The following is a 26,263-nucleotide window of genomic DNA, read 5'->3' as shown; positions in this document are numbered from 1 at the left end:
CCTGTGTTTGTGTCACCCAGACAGTAATAAAGTACAACAATCCAGGACCCATTAATATGCACTCCTGTGGCCAGTTCTTAAACTGGTTTCTCAAGGTGGATTTTGTTGTGCCATGAGCACAATTATTTTTCACAACATTATCTTCATGAGAGGTTATTACACGTTAAATTACTGCATTCCCATGCCTTCAGACTTTTTGTAACAGTAGGAGAAATGGTGGGCTGGAGAAGACAGCTGGGTTTGCACGTGGTATATGTCAGTTTACTTAAGCAGAACCATTTTACTGCTGCTGGAGGAATGCAGCAAAAGGTCAGTGCTGAAACTCCACTAAAGTAAGTTGAGCACACATTCCAGCTGCGAACATATGCTCACTACTTGCTTGATCAAAAAGGAAATTTCAGAGCTCTGCTACATGCTTGCCTTGACCCTGCTCCATACCGCCTGTCTAGTGTGCATCAGACAAACTATTCTTTAATCCTGCATGGAATACGCATTCTGGTTAAAGGATGCTTGGAATAGTTGCATATCATCATTAGCAGTGTAATCTTAAACTGGGCCCACACATATGGAGAAGTGCACGATAGTATGGAGAGGGATGTCAAGAGGAGCCATGTTATATGAATGCATGAAATGTGTGTTTTTACTTCTTAGTCCTGTGTGCCCATCACAACCTGACCCTGTCCAAATGAGACTCATTTTTGCAGGCAAAAAATAAACTCAACGTTATTATTCAGCTCTTGCATTTTTCTTGCCTGTGTCTTCTTCAAATGGTTAATCTTCTAGAGTCTGCCCGATCTGGTCAGTGTCAGAGGAAGAATTCTGTGCTAACAAAATGCACAAAGAAGCCACACCAACTTAATTGGGCTGTTAAAAATTGCAGAAGTGAAGCTCTTACTGCTACAAGAGCTTTTGGCTGATTTAGAACATGCCCTCATAACATCACTTGATAAAAATAAGACTCTGACTTTTTAATAGAACAAATTACTTAGGTTTTATATTTAACCACAGTCACTGTTAAAGCTATAACTGGTTTTCAGAATATTTTAGGAATCTGATCTTGATCTTCCATATGTTAAAAGCCATCACAACAAATACCTTACATTGCGGTTCCTGACGAAGAAATAACAAGGTGGCTGCAGCCTTAAATACAAAGTGTTTATTTTGTGCTCAGATTTGCTACTTTTATATCAGAGTAAGTATCAGAAATGATCATTTCAAGGCAAGGAAGGATGCAGTCTTGAACCAGAGAAACTTGCAAACCTGCGTGATATTTGGAGAGAGGGCACTGATGTTCTAGTTACTTACAGCCAGCTCTTCAACAGCTCCCAGACTCCAGTGTGAAAAATGGCACTGGTATTGACGACCCCTCGATGCACTGGGACCAGAGGATATTTTGACACAAAGAGGTGGGTTCCTTTCTGAAAATGGGGCTTGCAGGCTTTAAGAACATTACCCCGTGACCTTTGTAATCAACCAGACTAAAACTGGGTTTACTGATGTCACCTTGTCTTTGGGTTGTGCCTTAGGGGGAAGCTTCAGTCAGTTTAACTGTATTGTACAGTCATGGATTAGTAGCAAAACATCTAGAATCCTACACAGATTAAAAAGAGGGTGTTAAAAATATGAGGTTAAAGAATGACGTCTTTTCTGGCAAAAACCCAACCCCTTTTTTTTATATTGTTTTTTACTATGGGTACTATGTGAGATGACCACATAGGACAAAATCACAATGACTAATAATTTGGAGAGTGGAAACAACATGCTGCATAAATGTAGTAGGCATTTGAGGAAGAATCCACCACTAGCACCAGATTAGTTTATTTTCACTGACTCAGCAAGTTTGACGTTGGCAACAAAAAATTGTAGGAAAAGCTGATACAAGGGTAGGGCTGGCATCCAGCTGGACCCTGAAAAGCTGGAGGAATGGGTTGACAGGACTCTCACGCAGTCTGGAATTAACAAATGCAAAGCCCTGGTCCTGGGAAGACATTATTCCTGGCAATAGTACAGGCTGGACACTGACTGGTGGGGGAGCAGCTTTGCTTTTCAAAGAGGCTGTGGATCCTGGTGGAGAGTGAGCTGAACCTAAACCAGTACTTGTGGTGAGGAAGGCCAACCACATACTGGGCTGCATTAGCAAGAATGTAGCCAGGAGGTTGAGGGTCAAGGAAAATGATTATTTCCCTGTAGCTAGCACTGGTGAGGCCACATCTGCTGTGCTATGTCCAGTTTTGGGCATCCCAGCACAAGAGAGAGGTCAGTGGAGAGCCACTAGGATGCACAGGGGCCTGAAGGACATTGAAGGTGTTCAAGGAAAGGCTGAAGGTGCTCTCAGCAACTTACCAAGGATCAAGGTATTGCTAAGCTGTTTGTAGCATTTTAGAACTTTAGCCTCCTAGGAAAGAAAAAATAGTTTTGTTTGTCTCAGATGCCTTTTGAATAAGGTCCTGGATATCATTTATTCTGTCATGCTTCTGTGGAGAATTCACAAAATTTGAATGCTGCAGGTATGTCATAGATGTATCCCTTTTTCAAGCATGGAAGGTGCCAACAGAGCACAACTCCAACAGCTGTCTTCAGTAATTGTACCAGTCTCATAGAATGACCAGAGCTCATGTTATGGTTCAGTTCCACTTTTTTAATTCCATATTTTAGCTTTTCTATGTTTCTTTTTATAATCTCTTTACTAATCCTGTTATTGCACTGAAATATAGGCTGTCATGTCTCCTTCACCTCTTCTCTAATACTGGTACCAAAAAGAAGTTCACTAACTCTGCTTATTTTACACCCTCTGCTCCTTAATACTTTAATCCTAAAACTACTTCTACATGTGCCTATCTTTACTGCTTTAAGTCAGGCCAGTTCAGCAACCTGCAGCAGCATGTGCCTAATTTTGAGTGTGTGAACAGTCCCAGGTTCCACAGGAGCCAATGACTACAGACTCCAAAAGTTCAACTTGCTAAAAGTTAGGTACTGGTTGATCCCAGCCACCTGTCACATATCTTTGGTCCTTGATGATGTAAGCCACAATACTTACTAGCTGTCTATTCTCCATATATTTTTTAGTGTTTGCTCTGTACTTTAACTGTTTCTATTTTTTTCCTGTATGCCACTGCAGATCTGATGTGCTCCTCACAATTTCCAAGATCAATTTCCACACTTATGCCTGCAAAATTCCTTCCAGTCTCTTTCGGTATCTTTGAGTACTACATCATCACCTTTCTGTCTCAAAATGATGTGGTTTTGCTATTCTCCCTTTTCCTCCATTTCCTGGACAGACTTTTTCCCTTAATCGTTCTTTGCAGAACTGAGCCTTATCAGTTATATTGCCTTAAACAGCTCACCTGTCTTGTATCCCTGGTCCCTTGAAAGGTCTATACAAATTTGGAGCTCCTCAATACGCTGTGGCATAGCTTGAGCCCCCTTTGCTGTATTACTCTCCCTGCTGTTGAGGAGCTAAAAATCACCATATTCTCTTTCCCCTATTCAGAAAAGGAGCTATAGGAACAAAACCTAAATTACTGCATTTATAGGTGAAAACTCATCCTGTTTGCTTTAGCCTGCAAACCTGACCAGAACGTAGACCACTTCTGAAATGACCCCATTTCTTCATTTAGCCAATGAACTTTCTCTTTGGATGAGTTTCTGGTGACTAAGTGAGCTTTAGCCGTCCATCTAGGTAGCTTTCTGAGAATACAGCCAGCAGCTTTACTAGACCTCTGGTGATGAGAACAGCATATAGTTTTATATGCACATTTTCAAAGAGGGAATGAAAAATCTACTGTTACTCTTATAGATCCAGTTTAACCTCAGGTCCCTTTTAATCAGTCCTGGGAATCAACTTATTTATACTAAATAACAAAGAAATAAATTTCTGTTACCCTCCCACTCTCGTTTGCCTATTTATAGAGGTTCACACGAAGAGCAACATGAAAGGAAAACACCAGCTCCATCTTTAAGCTAAAATGACATTTTGGAGCCATCGAAAAGTGCAAGCTGACAACTGTCTGATTTATACTCGCAGGGACTGAAGGCAGAGCATCAAATATTTTGGACAATTTTAAGGACAAAGTTCTATAAGGAAAAAATACTTACCCTTAAGAGTGGTGCAGCACCAGAATGGGCAGCCAGAGAGGGTAGGGAATCTCCTGTCTTTGAGGATAATTTTTCGGAGCCCTGAGTGCACGAGGCAGCTGTAATTGCTCCGAACAGCCCCACCTGTGCCCTCCAAACTGCACCCTCTGCCCACTGCTCCAGGAGCTCCCTTTAAGCTCAGGGCTGCGCCTTCAGTCGTGGCCTAAGCTACAGCTTAGGTGTTTCTGTTCCCAGCCTGGTTCCCAAGGGCTCCTGTGCTGTTGTTTGGATTTTCTGGTTTGACCTGGGACCTGACTTGTTACATTGCCTTTGTGTGCTGAGCGGTGGACTGTCAATGGAACCTGCCAGTATCAGTACCCCTGCTCTGCTCACCCAGTTTAGGTGCTGGTGAGGACCTGGGACTGCGCCCTGGCTGAAGGCACTGCCCCTGCCCATGCTGCGGTCAGCTTCAGCTGCTGGCTTGCCTTCCCTTGTGGAGCAGCCCTGTTCTTGCTGCTGCCTGATGAGGTTGAGCATTTGACTGGGCAACCTGCTCTTGCTTTGGAGTTAGTGCTGCTTGGAGCAGGAGGTTCAACTTGATGAAATCCCCAGGTCCCTTCTAATGTAAATCTTTCTGTGACTCTGACCCACTAGTTACTCAGGGAGTGAAGGAATCAGAGAGAAGATTAATGGGGAAGGGCAGGAGAAGACGCGATGAGTTCTTCAGTAATATCATTGACATTCTAAATTTGCTCCCTGTATGAGCTATTACATGGTTGCTCTTTTTGTACATGCAATACCATGATGGGCACATTGCAGAACAATGTTGAAACCAAACAAATGAAACACCCAAGGAAGAAACAAGGTGTTTCTGCAATGGGCAGGATAAGGCTGAATCTGCAAAACCTGCCATGGGTATGACAGGGGCAGAAACAGGGAGCTGGAATCCCATGGCTCCTGCAATTTAATTTCAGAAACATAAAGGATTTGAAGAATCTATTTTTCTTGCTCTGGTTCCACAAAGTATTCAGAGCATACTCAGCTTTTGGGAGGTGGCTGGTGAGGCTCGTGCCCCTGAACTCCTGCTAGCTAGGTAGCCCTAGGGAGCTTAATCACATGGAAAGCACATGCAGCTGACAACAGAAGCCAGGGGTTTCCAAAACCCTGCATGGGTCACTTAGCTCAGTCTGGAGTTTTGATGCCCTTTAAAAAGTTCTCCCAAGTGCAGATCTGGATGCAAGCAGGATGAGGATGAGGCACATTGTGCAGCCACTCTCCACCCACCCTTATGTACCTGGGAATGTGCAAATGATCTAACACAAAACAAAGGAACATGGTCTTTGAAACAACCCCCACCCCCGAAAACATCCAGGATACTGCAGCCAGGATACTGAGACACCTGCCTGATGCAAGTATGTGTGAAGAGTCTGCAGGGCTTCAGATTATGGACTTGAGATTGCTTTTCAGACTTTGATTGAGAAACTTTTCTGTGCCATTGGGAGAGAGGTGCAAGAGGTTTCCAAGCAGACACTGTCACTGCAGATGCTGCTGGATCCAACAGCAGTCCATACACCTTTACCTGCAGTCTGCTGCTCCATTGCCAAGTAGGCTGCTGGGCGCCAGGGAAGTGATTCATCTCCAGAGTAAAAGACTTCCATTTAGGTGTCTCCATGTGTCTCAGCTCCTGTGAAACACATATCTTGTCAATGAAGGTAGTGGAGTCCCAAGAGTGCTTCAGCTCACCCTGAAGAAGACACCTACTGGGTGGTGAGCTGTGTCAGTTACTGGGCTCCTTGACTGTATTAACTAGAACCCCATTGACTGTATTAACTAGATCCCCACTGACTGTACTGCAAGCTTAGACCCTCAGTGCACATGGACCAACTGAAATGTAGGCACCTTCGCACTGGTGTCTGAATACAAAGCAATTTCCCACCCCAAGTGGCCTGAGGACCCTTTTCCTAGAACCAGGCTTTGCTCTACTCTCCTCTCATGGTGGGAGGCCCTGCATATTGACCCCTTCCCCTTCCCCTCACTCTGCAGTAACTCATTCAGCCTTCCTCTGTGGAAGAGCAACACAACAAGGGTTACACACTTGTCTGCCTTACGGGATTTTGAAGACTTCAGATGCGGTGCGTACAGCCAAAACATGAAGTAGTGTTGTTTTCCCTCACCTCCTGGGGACCAGTGGGCAATCCAGTTGTGTGCTAGAAACATCTGTTATGCTTTGGTTCAAGTCTTGTATTCCATTTAAAGACTAAACCATACTCCCTAAGTACCAGGGATCTGAGGAGTTTCACTTCAACCCCTCAGGTAGCTGTGGTCAGGACTCAGGGATGCAGTATCTATTCACCCAACATCTTCCTACCTTCTCTTCCTCCACCAACACAGCAGGGGGAATGCGAAGAGGGTGGGGGAAGAGGACAGGAGGAGATGTCAAAGGCAGGATCCTTTCTATGGAAATTAAACACTAAATCACAGCGGCTATCAAAGCTGGATTACAAGCTTTAGACTCTCAGTGTTGCCTGCCCTGCAGGAAAAAAGCTTGACAGAACCAGGAAGGAGTTCAGATGACTGCAAAAAAGGCCCAGGATTCAGACTTCTCTGAAATTTGAGGAGGGATCCAGACAAACGGATGAAGAACTGACATGCAAGAGAAAGTCCTCAACTGAGCTAATGGTACACAACAACAAGGAAGACACAGTTACCTGGCAAATGGCAGAAATTGCCTTTAACCTTCTCTACTGTATTACAGCAAATAATCTGAATGCCTTCCACAGTCAGGAACCACCCAGAGATCTGGGCAGGTGGCCTCTTGGACAAAACCTCATCATCACCAATAACAAAAACAAGTTATTTTTGCTTTCTTATTAATAATGCTACCTAAATGGGGCATTTAACATCCCTGTTCCTGCTGTAATGAGAAAACCATACACGTAACAAACTAAAACCAAATTAAACATTTTCCATGTCATTCCACTCTTCTAATAAGTAACACCGAACAGATCTCTGTGGGGGCTGGCGGCTGTCACTTCTTTTTTTTAAGCTCAGCATTTTGCCCTCAGACTGCCTGTCCTTGCGGAGTGGGAACAGCTGAGGAGGTGATGAAAGAGGCAGTGTGGGCTGGTGCACAGAACACCAGCTTGGGAACCCACTGTTTCACCGTGGAGTCATTGCTCTGTCTTATGACAGTCATTTCAACCTCTATAAGACATTCGGAGGCAGACATGGCCACCTCAGAACTGTTCTTTTTTCTGATTTTTCTGCACTTCCGGAGAGCTCCAAATCTCCAAGTCTCCTTCAACCTGCACTGGCAAGAGCTCTACAGGGGAGTCAGTGCAATCACCAGCAGCTTTGGCTGTTCCCCTTCCAACTCAGCACCAACTGCTTCTGCAGGCTGTGTGGGCTACCTTCTTCTCCCAGACCCTAGAATAGAAGAGAAGTTGAAACACAATTTCTTTTCCCACAGGGCTTCCTTCCTCTGGGTTTCTATGCCAAGCTTTAGACAGGCATAAGCCTAGGACAGATCTTATGCAGAAAACGGTAACGATAAAGGGTGCAAGTTCTGCTCTGTTACATCATGGTACATTGAGAACAGCTCTGCTGCAAGAACGAATTTGTGGTCATGTCATTAAGAGCAAGATTTGCCCATAACCCTGTCTATGGGCAAACACAGCAAAGTTACTCTGTGTCCCTATGAACTAGCTTCTGTAGTAACTCCTCAGGAGAAAAAGATTAGTATGTTTGATATATCTGTGCTTGACATACCCGCTTTGGAATATGAATTTAGGATAAATAAGCAGTAAACCAAGATTTTTTTCAAGCAAGCTAGCTTTTTTTCACCTTTTTCCTTCCCAAAAAATAGCAGGAATATGTTCTGTCATTTCTGCCTGCCTGTAAGAAATTAGCATGTGAAATCTCAGCGACAGCCCTTGTGGCAGAATGGGAAGATAATTATTTTAAGTTACTTCCTAAGTTGTTTAATGTACTCACTCTCTTACCTGTGTATGCACATGCGGCAAGATGCGTGTCCCCAAGTGGCCTGTGTGGACATGGAGGACAAGGGAGGCCCCCTGTTAAGTCTTCACTATGTATCTTAGGTTCCTTTTGACTGGTGATGACAAACTGTGTTTGAACAGGTCTTTTATATGCTTTAGGAATCAGCAGTTGTAATGAGGTGATACTTTTGCTTCAGAAGCTTGCTTGCTTCAGTCTCCAAGAGTCTTAGGCAAGGTTGCTGTCCATTGTCTTCTTTATTAGTTTTGGGTATTTGTATGGCTACAAATATGCCTCTCTCTTGGACAACAGGAAGAGGAATAACAAATGCAGTGTGCTATAACCCTTTTTGTCATCCTACTACTAGCAGAACTCAGATCTTCTGCTGATTAATTACCTATGCTGTGGCCCTAATCCAATCTAGTCTTGAAGCCAACAACACACTCCTCAGTTCAGGTCCTTGGATATCAATACAGGTCACCCCTGCAACCCTTGCTCTATCATTTTTTTCTGCTGCTTTCATACTGTGATTCATATTTCATTCATAATAGTCCTAGTATTTGTGTTACAAATCTCTACATGCTGGCCAACAAACCCCATTAGCCTAAAGATGGTCTGATGGGGCTCCATGGTCATACTTGGGCTAACAGAGTTTTATGCAAGTTATCCAGAGCCTGCAATACTTGCCTTGCCACAACAGTCAGATTTGTCACCTGGAAATCTCCCTTCTTCTGTGTTCCACCACCAGTCTGGGTCTTCAACACAGGCAAGGTGAACAATTTTAGTCTGTCCTTCTGTGTTTGAATGAGGGATTGCTCTTTCCAGGCCTTAAAATAGGGAGAGACTTTTAAGAGATTTTAAAATGGAACTTAGGACCCTAAGTCATCATGCATTTTTGAAAGATGTGCTCTGCATCCATATCACGTTACTGCTCAGCTGCGTGGCTTTTCCTAGACTATCTGAAAGTGGATCTGTACTGCTGTGTTCCAAAGGGGGGTTATTTTAATATTGTCCTAAAATACTGACAATGAAAACTTGTTACTTTAATTAGGTGGTAAGCACTGTCATCCTGGGTCTTAAGATTTTGAGTAAGCAGAGGTTGATTGCTGAAGTAAATTTTTACCATTTTGGAGTTCACAGGATTTATTTTACTGCAAATGCTATTGGTATCTCCCTTGATGCCTTCCGAATTTCACTGGGCACATGAAGCCGGGACAACATGCTATCTGAAAATCAAAAGGTTACAGTGTGTTTTCTGGAAACAGTTACTTCATGGGCCAAGAGGACAAGTTTAAACAGAATGAGACATCTTTTAGAGGAGATAAGGCTTGCTTAATTGAATCAGAAGCTCCAAAATTTACATGGCAGTTCATCTTCAGACCACTTTCCTAATACACAGAAACTCAGCAACCTGCTGGCCACAGATCAGACTACAGAATGGTTCAAGACTCATTTCAGCTCCAATGCAGAATTGCTGAGCAGTACAAGACTACAGTATACACTTCATCTCTCAGCTGCACACCATTTGGTCTTAGGCCAGATACCAAGACTCTTGGTCTTATGAGGGCCAGATGTCCCAGTGGACTCACAATTCTTAGCTATTTGTTTTGGTTTCCAGATCAAGCAAGAGAAGTCCTGATTTTTGCAAGCACGCAATCTGGCCACCCTCTCCATACAGTACGCTGTCAGCTCTACTTTCTCAGCAAGAAACTGCAGGTGGGAGGCTGTCCCCTGGTCTAGCTACCCTGGCCCACCACAGTTCTCAGCAGTCACTTTCCAGCTTGGCTGACTAAAAGCCAAAGCAATGCATCCCATAGACTTGGCAGAATTTATCCCAGTTTTTTGTACTGTCATCTAGTATTCATTCTAGGATCGAGAGTACTGGGATGTGACAAGGTGCATCTCACAAAGTGTTCCTTTGACTTGTGCCATCAGAATAGCTTGTTGGGAATCTGCAGTGACAGATGTGCCAGCACAGGTTAGAGAAGCTCTTTTAGCCCATGCCTTGGCTTTGCTATGAGAAACCTGACAAAGGAGACACAAAGATGCAAAGGTGATCAAAAGGCAATGATGGAAAGCCAGCTCTGCACTTTTTTCTCCCTCAACCCATGAAACCACTAAAGGCTGTTTTGTCTGCTAATTGGCAGCTGTATTCTGGTTTCCCTCCTAGGACACTGATCATGAGCAACCTGCAAAATTACACTTGAAACGTTTTCTAGGAAAAAAAAATCAATTGGAAAGAAAATATTACAATGCATATTTTACAGACAGTGATGGCCCTGAGATTAGGCAGTGTTTTTAGGAGTCACATGCATTGGGAATGGGCAGGTCTTCAGACAGTAGCATAAAACAACCTAGGAAATCAATTCTCCATCCCTACAACAGTGACCCTGGGCTTTGTTTCCCACCAACGCTGGCCTCTCACAAAGACTGCAGCTATGCTGAGGGGGTGTAAAACACTAGTATTATTCCTTGCTAAAAATTATATATGCACTTTGCATAGCTGAAAAATCATGAGATGAAGTAGAAGGCAGGAGAGAAAAGGGTCTGAAGATTTTCATTGCAAGCAAAAGGCAAAAGATATTCCGAGTGCTTCAACAAAGGCAGAGAGGCTTTGAAACGCCACCTGGCACAAGCCAGGGTCTAGTCCAGTGGTTCCCGATCTTTTTATAGCTGAGCCTCTCTCAAGAGAATAATCAATATTTCGTGCATCACTGAATCTAACTGCTCACCTGCCTCAGGGCTGCCATCACCTCCCCTTCGCTCACAGTGCTCCTGCTTGCATGTCTGCAGTATCCAAGGCCTCATATTACACCCCTGTTAATGTGAAACTGTATGTCACGCTGGGTGTGCTCAGTTCAATTATGCTTCCAGGTACTCTCCTTATTAACATGCAGGCATCTCAAATGACATAGACGACGCGAGTTCTGTGCTGTGAAAAGCTGACAGACATATTGGCAATAATATTTGCATATACGTCAGCCATTTTCTTCCCAGTAATGTGTTAATAAGTCCTATGAAACTAATTAAGATAAAAGTCTAATCTGTCCAGCTCCAAAGAAGCTGAAACAGCATCAGTGCAAAATGAAGGGAAACAAGTAAGACAGTCTGAGCAAATGGAAGGAGAGGAAAATTAAGATGCTCATACACTATTACAGAAAACTAGAGTATTTGGGCTTGAGGAAAAGAGAGAGGGAAACAGTAGGGAGGTGTGGCCATTTCCTTTTTTCTTCTTCTTTAACGCATTACCTAAGCCCTTGTCTTGCAAACACAAATACAATTGCACCGCTGCAAGAGGCACACACCCTCCCCAAATAAATGTGATCATTTGGAAGTCAACTCAGTGACAAACATGAACACTTCAGAACATACCAATGTCCCCAGCTACATGTAACTGCAAGATCAATGCTCCAGCCTGCAAGCCTGCTCAGCAGAATTGCTGCTGCAAGCACCAGAAATGTGCTTGCATAAAAACAGCAGGAGCAGCCCTGGGGCTTCCTTTCCCTTTAACATGGCTTACCTCTCTGTCAACCAGCCAGGAGCACTCCTTTTAGAGGTACAGACAAGCTGTTAGCACGTGGGCCACTATAGTAAGAGGTGCCTTGGATTTGCTGGGTATGTACAAAAAGAGCAATGGCCACTTCAAGCCAATTCTCCACAAATATTGAGCTGCCCTGATGTACACCCAGTGATCATGCCACCAAGGAAGTGACTGCAAAGTTTTCATTGCTCGCTGATGAGGCCCACAACTGTTTTTACACCTTCTTCTCTAAATAAGGAAGCCGCCTGTGAGGCCTCCGACTACCCGACCAATTTGACTCTGCTTTCAACAGCCAATGAAACCCCACTCCTGCCTCCAGTCTTGGGTGACAGCATTCATCAAACCTCAGCCAGCCTGGGAGGACAGCAGGTTAGTGTTACAGCCGTGGCAGGCTTACCTTTGGCAAGCTGTTGATGTCAGAGTGATGATGTGGGGAGGGACAGCCTCTGCACTATAAAGATGGGTCAATCAAATATAACTGAGGCTGCCCACTGGAGAGCAGGATCTACAAAACATGGTCCCCACCAGTTTGAGTCCTGCTGGCCTGTCTCTGCTTCCAACCCAACTGCTATTGGGCTTTAGTTTCATGTCAGCAATCTCTATTTGCTTTCCAAAAATAAGCCTCTGCCACCATGCTGAAGGGAGAAAAACAAGAAGGGCGGTATTTTTAGGGCCATTAATTCTGACCACGTGCCCAGGAGGTGAACCGGATGGCCACTGCACAAAGACTTCTCATCACTATGTCCTGCGAAGCCAGCATTCACCGGACGTTGCCTGCTTTCGTTCTCCTGGGTTTTCTAGCTGGGATTGCTTCAACACATCCAGTTGTAAGCAGAACTAATGGCACATTGCTGGAAAGAGGATGGCAATCTCTGTTGTCCAGGTCCATTGCTGGGATGTCAGGGGAGAAGTCAGATGTGAACTGGGAGAGTGACTATTTGCTAGGAATCAAGAGGCAGCGGAGGCTTTACTGCAACGTGGGCATCGGGTTTCACCTTCAAATCCTCCCAGATGGAAGGATAAGCGGAGTTCACAATGAAAACCAATACAGTGAGTTGCATCCAGAAATGAAATAGAATAGATGTCACTTAATTGCTGTGAACTCTAGTAATTACCCTTCATAGAATGCAAATGTTATTACTTGATATTATTAATCTGTGCTACATCTGTTGCCTTTTAAAAGTCTCTGGGATCAATAAACATTAGAACCCTCCAGGCTGAAACATGTCACAAATGCTTAGACAAATTTAGATACAATTTATTTTTACTCTGCTTTACTGCACAGATGAGAAAAGACAAACCAGGATGAAAACTGTCTCTCTGCTGCATTTGCTCAGTCCTCACCTTCTCATTTGCCTTTTGAATTTGGAAGGTTGTTGCTGAGCTCAGAGTGCCAAAGCATGATTTGTGAATCCCAGCCGACTAGTACTTTTGGGACACTCAGTCATGGAGGGGGCTTGCTGTTCCTGATTTGCTTGTTCTTATGGGTGCTGTTCTGTAACCGTAAGATTAAAAGAAAATCTTTAGCCCTATGGATTTGAATTTCCTGTAGAGGGTAGTTGCTAAAATCTGTTGCAGCTAAGATATCTTGGGGGACTTCAAAATGCAAGCCACACTTCTCTAAAGCTCAATAACAAACACTCTGTAATTATAGCATACTAGATAAAAGTAATTTACTTATTAGAAAGCCCAGGAGTTTGACAGATCAAAAGAGTTTGATAGAGTAAAAGGATTATACAGCATGTGACTACGATTCCAGAATTATTTTAAAATCCTACGGCACGTAGGAAAAAACAAGATCTCTGTGTGATTTTATTATGCTGGACTAGGGAGATAATTCTAATAAAGAAAATATGATGTGTTCATTAGGGTTTTAAAATAAATCAATTATACCTGAATTGCCCTTGATCAGCTATTATAGCTATACACATTAGCCATTCAGTGATAACACTTCTATTGAACTTCTTATTTTTTAGGTCTCTTTGAAATATCCACTGTAGAGAGAGGTGTTGTTAGCCTGTTTGGTGTGAAAAGTGCTCTCTTCATTGCAATGAACAACAAGGGGAAGCTATATGGAACGGTGAGTACAAGTGCAAATAGTTTTTCAAGGCTTAAACAAAGGCTGCAAAGGTTTTGGGTTGGGTTTTTTTGTGTTTGTTTGTTTGTTTGTTTGTTTTCTCCTGGAAATCTCTGATTACAAACAGCGAAAATAGCCTTTCAATTACAGGGAGCTTGCCCAGACCGGTGTCACCAGTGTTATTCAGTGCGACAAGCAGCATGGCTGTTAGAGGTCGTTATTTTAAAGCTTTCCAATAAGATTATACAGGGACCACCCTAGGAAAATAATGTATTCTGCAAATAGTAGGGATTAAGTAGATGGCTTCTTCCAAGGGCTCAGCACTGCAAACACGTTCTAGTAAGACTGAACGCTGTTGATTCCGTTTTGCATTGCATTGTATGTAAAGCAAAAGGGTGTGCTCTGCAAAAACCCCTAGGAAGTAAAGTGTGTGTGTATGTCCATGAGTGTGTGTGTGTATGTGATTGCATGCATATGTGTGTGCATACAGGTGTGTGTAGGAGAGGTACAATTAGAGCTATCTATACTAGCTACCATTAGTGAAATCATGACCACATGCCTCCCCCTACCAAAAACAACCACACCATGAAGAATAAATAGGAAGTCTAGCCTACAAAGTCAACATATGCGCCTGGGGCTATTTTAAGGACCAGTTTTGTGAGATCAGTCCCAAAGGGTGAGAAAACAATAATAGCTATTAACAATGGTATGCAAGCCATACTGAAAGATCACCACCATCATCCTCATCTAGAAAGTGCTAGCTATGCCATCTAAATGCAATTTAATCTCTGAGGCCTGAGCAAGGCATCTCCAGTCTCAACATTCAGCAGAAAAAATGCTTGTTACGAAGCACGTTTGAAAGAGGCTGGCTCTGGGCAATAGGCAAAAGCAGTCCATCTCAAAGTAATGAATGGCATTGATTGCATTCATCTTTTTTGTCAAGAAACAACAAAGTCATTTACTTTGAAACAGCTGTAATTTCAACAAAGCATTTCAGTTGCTTAATAAATACCAAATATTGTGAAGGACCCATAGCCATAACTAATCTGACTGATTCCTTCTCAGACAGATGATGAGAGTGGGACATTTTAAGATTCATGTCTGATTTCAAGCACCTAAAAAGTGCCACAAGCCCAAATGCTTTTCTTGACTAGGTCTTCCTGAAGAAATGCAAGGTCTGGCTTCAGAGTCTTTTTTCGCCGTTTTCAATCCAGTCTTGCTTATTTTCAAAGACATTTTTAAAAGCCGGAAGACATGTGCATTTTCCCTTGCACAATGCAATGTCCTAACTGAAACTCTTACAAACTTTGAACAGTGTTGTTACAAAGATGTCGAAACAGAATGGCACTGGTGGTGTGTCATGTGCCAGACATTTGATGTCAGGGAATTATTCTGCTTTCTCTTTTAATTTCCTCCGTGCTCTGCATTTGTCTCCTGCTTCTCCTTGCACCTCCTCTCCCAGATAACTCCCTCTCCTTTGGATTTACATGATGCAACATGAAGAAAAGGAAAACTGTTTCCCCAGTTTTGAACCTGCTGCATATCTCACAGTTAAATATAATATCACTAATGATTTAACAAAAGAAATATTTAGTGCTAATCTACAGTCTTATTCAAGCAAATAATTCTCCCTGGGCATTGCTGTTTTTAAGAGAACTGAATATTTTGACAGCCAGCATATCATTCTTTTTTAAATTACAGGACCTTTTGCAGAGGGGAGGTGTGAAATAAAGCTACATCATTTGGGTGAAAGGGCATGATGCTGACAGAAATTATTGCTTGCAAATAAAATGAAGAAATCCATGATTTATGATGAATTAACTTGATCTGTCACAGGAAGTACACAGTCCATTATCTGGACAGGTGGCATCTGAGTTCATCTGACACCAAATTAGCACTGAGGAGGGAGATTTATTGTTGGATGCAGTCACTGCCGCACCACCTGTTGCACACTGCCACAAGTTCTTCTGTAAAAATACTAGTAAGAAAAATGGCTTGAGTCTTCATGAAATATTTATTGTACCTGCTTTGTTCTTTCCCCCCTCCTCCTTCCTATTCTTTAGCCTGTTTTCCAAGATGAGTGCAAATTCAAAGAAACCTTGCTGCCCAATAACTACAATGCATATGAATCAAATGCTTACCCTGGTGCTTACATAGCACTCAGCAAACATGGGAGAGTGAAGAGAGGAAACAAGGTTTCTCCTGCTATGACAGTGACCCACTTTTTACCGAGAATATGAACGTGATCAAAGCAGAAGATTAAATCCCAGGAAAAACTGTTTCATTTTGCACATGGGAATAATCTCCCAGGTAAAGTATTTATACTGTTCATGGAAAAAAAAAATCTATATATGTATGTGTATATTTGGATAAAAATATTTGTACTAGATTCATCACATAGCATATGTAATACGATGCTGCTTCTCTTCTACTCTGTACAAATTTTACATGGCTGCGTGCCTCCTTTGGTGCTGAACAGAGAAAAATGCAAACTGGAGTGCAAAGGAAAAAAAGTATTTGGAAGATATAGAATGGCTGTGGATAATAATCTAATCAATCATAGGTTATTTACTAATTAATATTAATTACCTCAGATAATAACCTTTCATAGTGAGCTGTTTACATATCATGGGCCAAATCATCAGATGACTTTGCTTCACCAGAGCTTCAGGCAGTTCACTCCATCTGAATATCTGCCTGCACCTCCCCTTCTACACACTGTGTCCTGTCTCGTAAAGTCCTCAATCTATTTTGATCATTAGGGTGCCAGTTCCACAACCATTTCCACACAAGCAAACTGTCCAGCCCCCGAGCCCCTCTGTTTCTGAAGGGATTCTCCAGGGGGTCTCCTCACATGGACTTGCTGGCAAAATGAAGACCTACAATCAATTTCCCTTAGGAAGGGCCACAGGATAAATCCCAGATGGGTCCCAAATGCAAAATATATTTGGAGCTGAGGATTTTGAATGCCGCCCCCTTGGCATTTTGTGAGCTTAGTTTAGACCCACTTCAAATATAGATGTGTACATCTTTAATATAAATATGTGTGTATATATATATAGACATGGGATGTGCGACTGTGTATCTATGTAATTACATACTTTTAATGAATCAATATCATCCCAGTCTCTAGATGCCCAGGTGCCTTTTTATGTATACACACATAAAAGAACATAAATATTTAAAGGCACTGTATTTCATTTAGGCTGAACCTTGTTAATCTCCGAGAACTAGAACTGGTCTGCAGGATGCATTTTATAAAATGTATGAAATTCATGAAAGCTTCCAGCAAAGGGTTATTTTAGAAAATGTCTCTGTTTTGAATTATCTTCTATTTACTGCTTTAAGTATATTTGATTCTTCTCTATCATATCTCACTGAGGTATGAAGGACAGAGGAAGAAGGTTATACAAGCATGCCTTCCCGGGTTGGGGCAGAGGAATTGGTGCCATAATTCCAATTTCTGTCACTTGCAAAGCATCAGTTTCAAAGACAACACAACAAGCTGTATGAAATACTCTCCAAATCTCTCATAGAAGCCATACAAATGGCACATAACCTTGTCTTACTATTTTGACAACCTTTTTCCAGATCACCAATGAAGCTACATTCTCTGTGTCTTTGAAAGAGTACTTAAAGAGGCCCTAAGTCAATAGTCACTATAAATGTCAGTTACCAGAAGCCTTGGGATTCCTGCATTGATGGCATGCTCCTAAATTTGAAACTAGATTCAATGCAATGTCAGAGCATGAGCATTTTCAGCATAGATGGACCATGCTGCTGCAGAAGTGAACATCTGAGTGCAAGATAATCTCCCACATCCAGCCAAAATGTGGCTATGTCCAGCCTTGACATGCCATTCTATTTGCAGGGGGTGTCTATTCATGATGAATTTGAGCCTTCTGACATGCATGAAAAACACTGTCAGGGCCAGATCCTCAGTTGGAGTAAACCAGCCTAGTAAGACTATCAGTTTATAGCTGCAGAAGATTTGGCCCAAAGAGCACACCTACAAGGATGTACCTACAGCCATGTTTTCTGAAAAACTGACAAGACAATTGTTTTGTGAACAAGATACAGTTTTCCAGCTACTTTTGTGTGATTTATACTTGAATTTATTATGCTCAAATGTAAGTGGTGATCACAGTGTAAATGAAGAGAAAAAAGAATGGAATACTGCTTACAGTACATGAACGGGACACTTTGGATATGGTGAAGGAAAGGAGTTACTCTTCATTTTCTGGTCTTGCAGTATGTCGAGAGAAGCCAAGTTGGCACACTTTGTTCATTCACAATGTGTGCAGCAGTTTGCTTTGGAAAAATGTGCATTTTAAGAGAAAAAGCAGGATATTTTGAGTGGGGAGAGTGGGTCAGAGAAAAGTTTGGAGGATATCAGACAGTTACATTGACCTGGAGTCCCTAGATATGCAGATAGGAAGACTAGAGCTGTGCTGAAATACGTTAGCTGGCAACCTGTATCCTTGTGTTATATTCCTAATTGTCTTTCTTTGAAATTAAGTTTGAAGAAGGATGGAAGAGTACATGGATGTAAAAGAAACCATAGTTCGAATGCTGACACACAAGTTTGTTTCTGATTACAGCTTAAACCAGTGTCCTTAGGATAGGATGAAGTCTGTTCCCTCTTAAACCAGTGCAGTCTACACTAATTTATTGTTGCCAGTACTGATAAATAATGGGATAGCTGGCATAAAAGGTGACAATCAGACTCACTGACTCCATTTTGCACATACTGGTCAACAGCGAGAACAAACTGTACACCAAATCACAAGAAGTCTGTTTGGACACAGCCTGCTGGGCTGAGCTTGTTCTTAAGAACTGCAGACCCTTGCGGATGCAGTTTTGGTGGGCATTCGGAAAGCCTCACCAGTCACTCTGCTGAGTTACTCTTCACGCCACTGCTTTTTCCTTATTACATATCAATGCCAGCCAGATCAACATTGAAGTCAACATTGAAATCAAAAAAGGTCCCCCAGTGCCAAGAATCCTGACTAATATGAGAGTGAATCACGTCATTGTCAGAAGTGACGATGAAAGATGCCATTGTCAGCAGTGATACCTGTGGCAGGAAACCCCTCCAGCACAAATAGTGCAGTACTGAGGCGAGTTTTAGAGTAGTTGGATACGATACTTCGACAGAGGTGCTTCTTAAATGAATGCATGGCTACTTTCAAGAGAGGAGTTAAGGCATGTGTTGACACATTGCTGCAGATGTGCAAGCAGTCTAGGGGCAGCTCACAGTAGCAGAATGCACTGTGGCAGTGTTCAAGAAGTTACGCAACTTGCCTGGGAAATGGCCTGATCCTGTTCTGCCTAATGCTTGATTAGCTAAATTCCACCTCCTCCTCCTCAGGCCATTATCACCTGCATGGGAGAAAGAGGATTTAGGAAGACCACCACTCATTTTACACACCTCAGGATAAATCTGTTGAGCTGGCACAGAGGAAAAAAAAACCAAACCATTTGTAAGGTGAACGTACATCGTATGGAGGCTATGGAGAGAATATGGGCATAGGCTGGCAAACTCTCAAGCAAAACTTTCTTCGAAGGAATAGTTCCGTGGCTTTGTGACTATGTAAAGAAAACTCATGAAAGTAAAGGAGTTTCCCAAATCAGGGCCAAATTAGAAACCTATTATTGAGAGTTCTTGTAGAGGTCCCTTTCAAAGCATATCTCATCTCAGTGTGCATTAATGCAGCGTCATGAAATGGGCTACAAGCTTTGAAAGCATAGCTGTTAATGCTCCCCACCAGCCTGTCTTGCTCATATTTTGCACATGGGATTCTCCTGTGAAGTTGATACCTATTTTCGAGGTTTCTTCTTCCACAGGCAAACCCCATAATAATTTAAGACTTAAGCCACCTCCGTTAGAAAACAGTCTTGACTGGAACTGAATCATGTTCTTAAATAATCTAATTTTCCCCAAACATGAAGAGATGCAGACACACACAGTGGAAAAGCAGAGTAATTCTTGTATACCTCACTAACTATTTCAATTCCAAGATTTTATTTTGCACAGTAAAATGGTGCCAAAGTTCTCACATTATTTTTTTTTTCACTAAAATATACCTCATATTCTGACTCAATATGGACTCACAATTGAGACTGTAAATTTGCAAGAAACACAGAACTGTCCAATCAATTGTTTGTGAAATTGCTTCTATTTTTATATGTATGTGCTGCGCACAATAGTTTAATGTATTCATGAAATAAACTTTTATACATTTTTGGTAGTGTTTTGACTCCAAATCCCTCTTAACATTTGTTTTTTTCCTTGCTTCAGAGCTGCTATATTAAATCTCTCTCTCACACACACACAGAGTTCTTATTTACCTCTAGAACCAGAGGACGTATTGGTACACTTAAAATTGTGGTAGACTTTTGTGTTCTTCAGACTTCTTGCCTGGGAAGTCATAAAAGAGTCGTGCTTCTTGTAGAGAATCTGGGAGTTTCACAGAAGAGAAGGAAAATAAAAGTACAGTCTGATTAAAGATGAGCTGTCATAGTCACCTGTCTGAATTCAAATACTTTTTACCTGGGGAGGTTCTAGTGCTGCTCTCCTGTTGCTAGTGCTCTTCAGTGTGTAACTGCCCATACATATCCCTTACTTCATTAAATAAGAAAGGCTTTTATTTTTTAATGGCATTTTCTTCTTGCCTGGGACTAACATGGGAGAGCAGATTCCTGCAGCCATGTCTGAAGGTTTTTGCCTCACTATGCCTCAAAGTTGGGTATTTTGGAAACACTGTTACATTTCAGTGATTTGGTAAGTTTTGCTCTCCCTTTCTCCACTCCCAAGTTGTCATTTAATCAGTCCTTCAGTTAGTTAAATGATTACAGACCTCTCCCAGTCTGGGGACACAGACTAAGGTATTAGAAACCAATACCTGGGAATCTGCCACCTGCTTTTTTGTTCAACTGCGCTGTTTAATCCATACCAGCATGATATTGCAGAGTGAACACGTCTCCAAAGCTCTGATTGCTGGCAGCCCTTCTCAGGAGCATAAGAACATCAGCACCACCATGCTGGCTAAACGCCATTCTCTGCATTTGCATTTTGGCTGCCTATGCTCCCCTGTAATAACTCCCTTTGCTTACAAGTCATCATAAATTCTTGCGTATCGTAGCTCTGCATATGTGCCACATTTCACCTGAGGGAGGACTACTTTTCACTGGTGGATTAAGCAATGCTTCTGCCTGCTATAGAAGTGCCTTGTTTACAGCTCTGAAGGCCAGTCACTGTAGGCAGAAGTGGGAACGGGAGAAGATACACAGCCCACACACAGTGACTGGAAACAACAGGACAAACCGGCAGCTGATGTAAACCAACCTAGCCCCAGCAAAACAGAAACATAAATGATCTGGTAAGGACTCATCTGCAGAGGCTGGCTACACGTGGCCAGCTCACAAGATACCCCCTCAGACACAGGCTAGTTTCTTCTCTCTGTATCGCGGTTTGCCCTTTGAAAGGTGATGCTGGCCAGACACACCTAGGCGAGTGCCCAGGTGCCTTGGGAGGAACAGTTGGTTCCCATGCTCCCTTCCCACTCTGTGCTCTCATCTCAGGCGATGAAAAATCTTCAGGGAATTTGGGGAACACGAGATGGTGGCTAAGCCCCACACCTCTATGAAGAGCAGGAAAAATTCTGGCTGAACTTTGCTTGGTTTACGTCATTTTCTGCTTCCTCCCAGGTAATTTGAAACTTAATGATGTACCTGTTTCTACAGGTACACCTGTTACACGGTAACCTTATCCTTTTCCTTACCACTTCGACTTGGGTTCCTGCCTCAGCAACTCCCCGCTGCTCACCCTGGACAAGCTGTGGGATGCTTGTCAGGGAAGGAGAAGCTTTAATAGACAAGGGCAAATGCAATTTAAACAAAAAAATCAGTTGAATGGCTTAAAAAGGCACCTCTCCTAGCTCCCTGCACTAATTCTGTTCCTCTAGTCTCTTCTTTCCTCCCAAGTCTTTTTGTCTGACCTGTCACCGCAAATATAACTGCTCCAGAGTGGAGCAGGAGTATCCCAGCATGTCCCTTCTCTCCCCCCTCCCCCAAGTCATGCTGCCCTCTGTGTCCCCTGGCCTGAAGCCATTGGCAGAGACCCATAATCTGTCCACTTAGGCTCTGGCTTCTCTGATGACCCATCATCTATATGAGGCAGCAGGTGCTGTCTTCGTTAGCTCGATGAGCCTGGGTTGTCAATAGCTCCTGATAGACGTGCCAGCCCTGAGCTGGCTGGAGGTTACATTGTGAGGAGCACAGGTGAAAGCGGGCAGCACTACACCTTCTTGAAGCCAGCAAAAACTGCTCAGCAATGGTAACAAGATTAAATAAATAAATAAATAAATGTAGATATGTATGAAAGAGCAGGAAACACTTTTTACTCAAAGAAAGTTAAGGGCTAAATAGGTGTTGCCCTGGGAACATCCTGGTCATGGAATCAGAGATATTTACACGGGAAGGGACTGCTGGAGGGCTTGAATCCAACCTCTAGCTCAATGCAGGACCAGCTTCAAAGCTAGGGGAGGTTGTATCAGGAAGAATCCCCTCTATCCACCCCCTCCAAGACCCCCTGTGATAGCCTCATGATTCATCAAGCTCTGGATGAAACTCTGGATAGCAACTCAAAAGGGGTCAATCACAGATAGATGTCTCAAAGGGGTCACCAGCACAGCTTGCGCTTTGCTGGAAGGCAGTCTAAGAGCTGATGGCATCTTCCTAGCGGGCCTTGACACAAGTCGCATCTGTCCTGCACACCGAGCAGAAAATGTGCTTCCTACTGGAACTCATCCCTACCAACAGAAATAGCTCCAGAAATCATCTGAAGGATGATTCAGTCCCCTAAAGGGAAAGGAAAAAAACATTAAAAAAAGGCTTTCTGACAATCACGGATGCAACCTACCTCCGCTGTAGGTACACAAGATTTGGGAGAAGACACAGGTACATGAATTGCATGGCTTCAGCACAACCCCAGACCACTTTCAGGGAAAAGGGCGGCAGCAGTGCTATTCTGAAATCTGAATGCCACCTAATGCCTACGGTGCTAGAGGCAGGTAGAAAGAGTCTGACCTCCTGAGGCTGATTACTGCAATTTTTTATTGGCTGTTATTATTATTGCCCTCTGGTGGCTATTTTGTTATTTAGCAGCTAGATGTCAGAGACCAAGCATGGGTTCTGTACCATGGGCCTGGGCACAAGGGGGAAAGGAGGCTACCACCTCATGGCTGTGACTGGATATAGGCTTCAGGTCCCTCAGTGTGTTAGTTGCAGCCTTGCACAGGAAAGTCACAATTTTAACAGGGAAGCCACAGAACACAGTATTTAGGATTCAGGTATCTTCTTGATGAGCAACTTTTCATAACACTGGGCAGGTAAATTGATCATGAAAACTACTCTGCTTTTACTCCAGATTTTCTGACCTGAAGATTTGCCAGGTTTTTTGCAAACATAAAACCTGAGCCTAGGCATCAAAGGCAGTGCCACACAGAACGCCTTGAAGGACATAGACATGGGCCTGTTGGAGCGGGTCCAGAGGGAGGGCCACAAAAATGATCAGAAGGGTGGAATACCTGTCCTATGAGGAAAAGCTGAGACAGTTGGGGTTGTTCAGCCTGGAGAAGAGAAGGCTGCAGGGAGACCTTATTGCAGCCTTTCAATACTTAAAGGGGGCCTGTAAGAAAGATGGGGACAGACTTTTTAGTTGGTCCTGTTGCGATAGGACAAGGGGTAATGGTTTTAAACTAAAAGAAGGTAGATTCGGACTAGATATAAGGAAGAAATTTTTTACAATGAGGGTGGTGAAACACTGGAACAGGTTGCCCAGAGAGGTGGTAGATGCCCCATCCCTGGAAACATTCAAGGTCAGGCTGGACGGGGCGCTGAGCAACCTGATCTAGTTGAAGATGTCCCTGCTCATTGCACAGGGGTTGGACTAGATGACCTTTAAAGGTCCCTTCTGACCCAAACTATTCTGTTGTTCTATGACATAAAATGACAAGGTTCATTAAATCCCCCTGCTATTCCTCATGACACCTGTGGCAGGAAATACTGTTTAGCAGCATGGAGCACCTTGAGTGGGAAAGCAGAAAGCAGCAGCCTTTTCCAAATTATACTGAATAGAGCAATTTTAAAGCATGTTAAGAAATCCCTTTTTTCCCATTAGCTCACTGAGTACATTATTACAAATAGTGGTGTAGGACCATAAGTGACCACAAATGTTACAGTGTCCAGTTCATCAACTACCAGAGATGCTCTTTGCAGGACCAGGAGCCCCGGCGAAGATGCCGGTGCTCTGACTGCCAGGGGGCAGTGTGCCACCTGCAGAAACGATAACTCGGGGGAAAAAGAAATATAGAAGAAAAAAAAACACAGGAGAGCTCACTCACACCCTTAGAAACAAGCATATCGCTAAGAAATTTACTGAACAGTGATTTACTTCACCAGCAAAATATAGAGCATCATACAAATGCTGTAGCCACTTCTCCATCAACTACTGAACTAGCACAGTTTTTCTAGAACAGTAGCAGCTACTGTACTAGAGTTTCATGAGAAAATGTAGCCAGAGCTTTCCTCAAAGGAAAAAAATAGGCTTTCCATTCAGTAAAAATAAATAAATAAATAAATAAAACCTTTCAGATAAGTTGTTTACTTTCCTTAGAACATGCAAACGGGTACATTGGAAAAGTGATAAGTGAAAACATTTTGCTTTTCAGAAGTTTTCACCCATGTCTTTTAGATCAAGAAAGTTTATGGCAGAAAACATCAAGATTCATTTAATAGGTGCTTATTTTCTGTGTTGTAGGAAAATAAAACATTTCTCTCTAGTTTAAACGATAGATATGTGAGACATCTTAGTGTTAATACATTTTTCTTTAAGAGAATCTACTGGGAAGTAACAGGCTGACACAGTCTGAGACCAAAGGGCCAGCCTATACATTATGTACATAAATGTCACCTGACATTTATGCTGCTATAAGGAAGGTAGGAAGCAGGTTCAGGCTTGGCCAGTGCATTTAGTCTGAGTCTCCAGTCCAGTCTCTGAGTTCCTGCACAGGATCCCAACGCTGATCCTAGGAGTAGAAGAAGGGGTTGGGATGCAATGTTGAAATCTCACAGGGACCTGAGGACCTAATTGCCTCCTGGTCCTTTCCTCCCTATTGAAACTTGGTGTTGCACGGAGGAGAGTGCAGCATGGACATCACAGGGTCTCCAGCACCTCTGGAAAGCCTGTCTTTTAGGAACCATGATGAGAAACCAAAGCAAAAGTGAGAGCTGGGCCCAACTTTTATGTCAGCTAAACTCAGCCTTGCAGAAGGCCAGGCCAAGAACCTCGACCAAAGGTGCCTCCGGGGCCTGGTCTTATTTAAAACAGCCTGGATCGGGACAGAGCCAAGTGAGGACATCAGAGCTGCTTAATAGCACAGGCAGGGTCAGCAGTAACAAAGCAGGGTATGCTAAAGCAGTGTTTCTTTTTGGAAAGAGAGAGAAGAGGATGCCCCAGAAAAACATCCACGAGATGGGACTGGAGAACGCAGAGGGAAGAAAAGAAAAAAAGAGAAGACAGGCAAGACAAAAATCAGTGCCTGACAAAAACACCAATGAAGGCACCAGACAGATTTTTTTTCTAATTCCTATGTCTATGAAAAAAATCATCTGACTGCAAAATGAATGCACTGCAGAGCAGGCACTATCCGAATAGCGGTCATGGTGCCATAGCCCTCCTTGCTGAGCTGGGGGCCTGTCTGCCCGAGCACCCCGCGGCCTAGGGAGGCCGGCCAGGCCAGACCTCTGCCCCTGCGGGCCACAGCAGGAGAGCTGTGGGCCACAGGATCCCCCGGCCCCCCACACTGCTCCCCGAGGGTGAGCTCAGGCCTTCCTGAGCCCTGGGGTGAGCACCATGGAGCTGCTCTCTGGCCATGCAGGGCCCCAGCCCTACAAGCCCTCCCAAGGGACCAGCCTTCCCCTGGGCCCTGCCATCCCCGCAGCACCAAGCCCTTAAGCTTGGCCTTAATTGGCCCTAATGGCCCTGACCAGCCTCACCTGGGACCTCCTGGATTGAGAGACATCACCATAACTCTGGAGATGAACAACATGTTTCTCCAGAAACTGGCAATATTAGAGAGAGGTTAGCATGAATGTTCACAGTTCTGTACAACCTTTCTGATTCTGGACCTGGAGGAGTAAGACACCTGTGGGAACAGGTTCACGCTGGGGGTCTGTAATTGGAGAGGCAGCTGGGAACAGTTTACAGGGTGCTGGACTGGTATTTGGGAGTCACAGGCTCAGTTCTCAGCCCGGCCACAGGCTTCTTATGTGACTGTGGACAATGCACTGTGTCTTGTATGCAGGGAATGCTCCAAAACCAGCAGTGCAGAAAACTAAGTTAGCCACATGTACTGGATTGGGACACCTCTGATAAATAGAGAGTGGACAAATACCTCAGCAATGTATTTTTCACATCCTAATAATATCACTTCCATCTTCTGTATGTTGCCTTTCATGTAGTGAAACTGCAGCCAGATTTACCCCCTTGTCTTCTCCAGGCTGAACAAACC

The 26,263-nt window shown here is 43.4% G+C and overlaps 1 protein-coding gene across 1 annotated transcript; it reads left to right on the top strand.

Moving 5' to 3' along the window:
* Window positions 1–12,321: 12,321 nt before the first annotated feature.
* Window positions 12,322–15,928, top strand: FGF6 (fibroblast growth factor 6). Its single transcript, XM_072850522.1, has 3 exons — window positions 12,322–12,661; window positions 13,588–13,691; window positions 15,752–15,928. Exons 1-3 carry the CDS (start codon window positions 12,322–12,324, stop codon window positions 15,926–15,928), a joined length of 621 nt encoding a protein of 206 aa, XP_072706623.1.
* Window positions 15,929–26,263: the final 10,335 nt, after the last annotated feature.

The sequence above is a fragment of the Ciconia boyciana genome, chromosome 1 (assembly GCF_034638445.1).
Source record: "Ciconia boyciana chromosome 1, ASM3463844v1, whole genome shotgun sequence".
In the NCBI taxonomy this organism is placed as follows: Eukaryota; Metazoa; Chordata; class Aves; order Ciconiiformes; family Ciconiidae; genus Ciconia; species Ciconia boyciana.
The sequence above is the reverse complement of the archived record's forward strand: the minus strand, read 5'-3'. Positions and strand labels throughout refer to the sequence as shown.

Bases quoted from the DNA above. Each gene is read 5' to 3' on its own strand.
- FGF6 (XM_072850522.1), top strand. From the start codon at position 12,322: ATGGCCACTGCACAAAGACTTCTCATCACTATGTCCTGCGAAGCCAGC. The intron at 12,662-13,587 runs GTGAGTTGCATC...CTTATTTTTTAG, and splicing joins TCACAATGAAAACCAATACA to GTCTCTTTGAAATATCCACT. The intron at 13,692-15,751 runs GTGAGTACAAGT...CCTATTCTTTAG, and splicing joins AGGGGAAGCTATATGGAACG to CCTGTTTTCCAAGATGAGTG.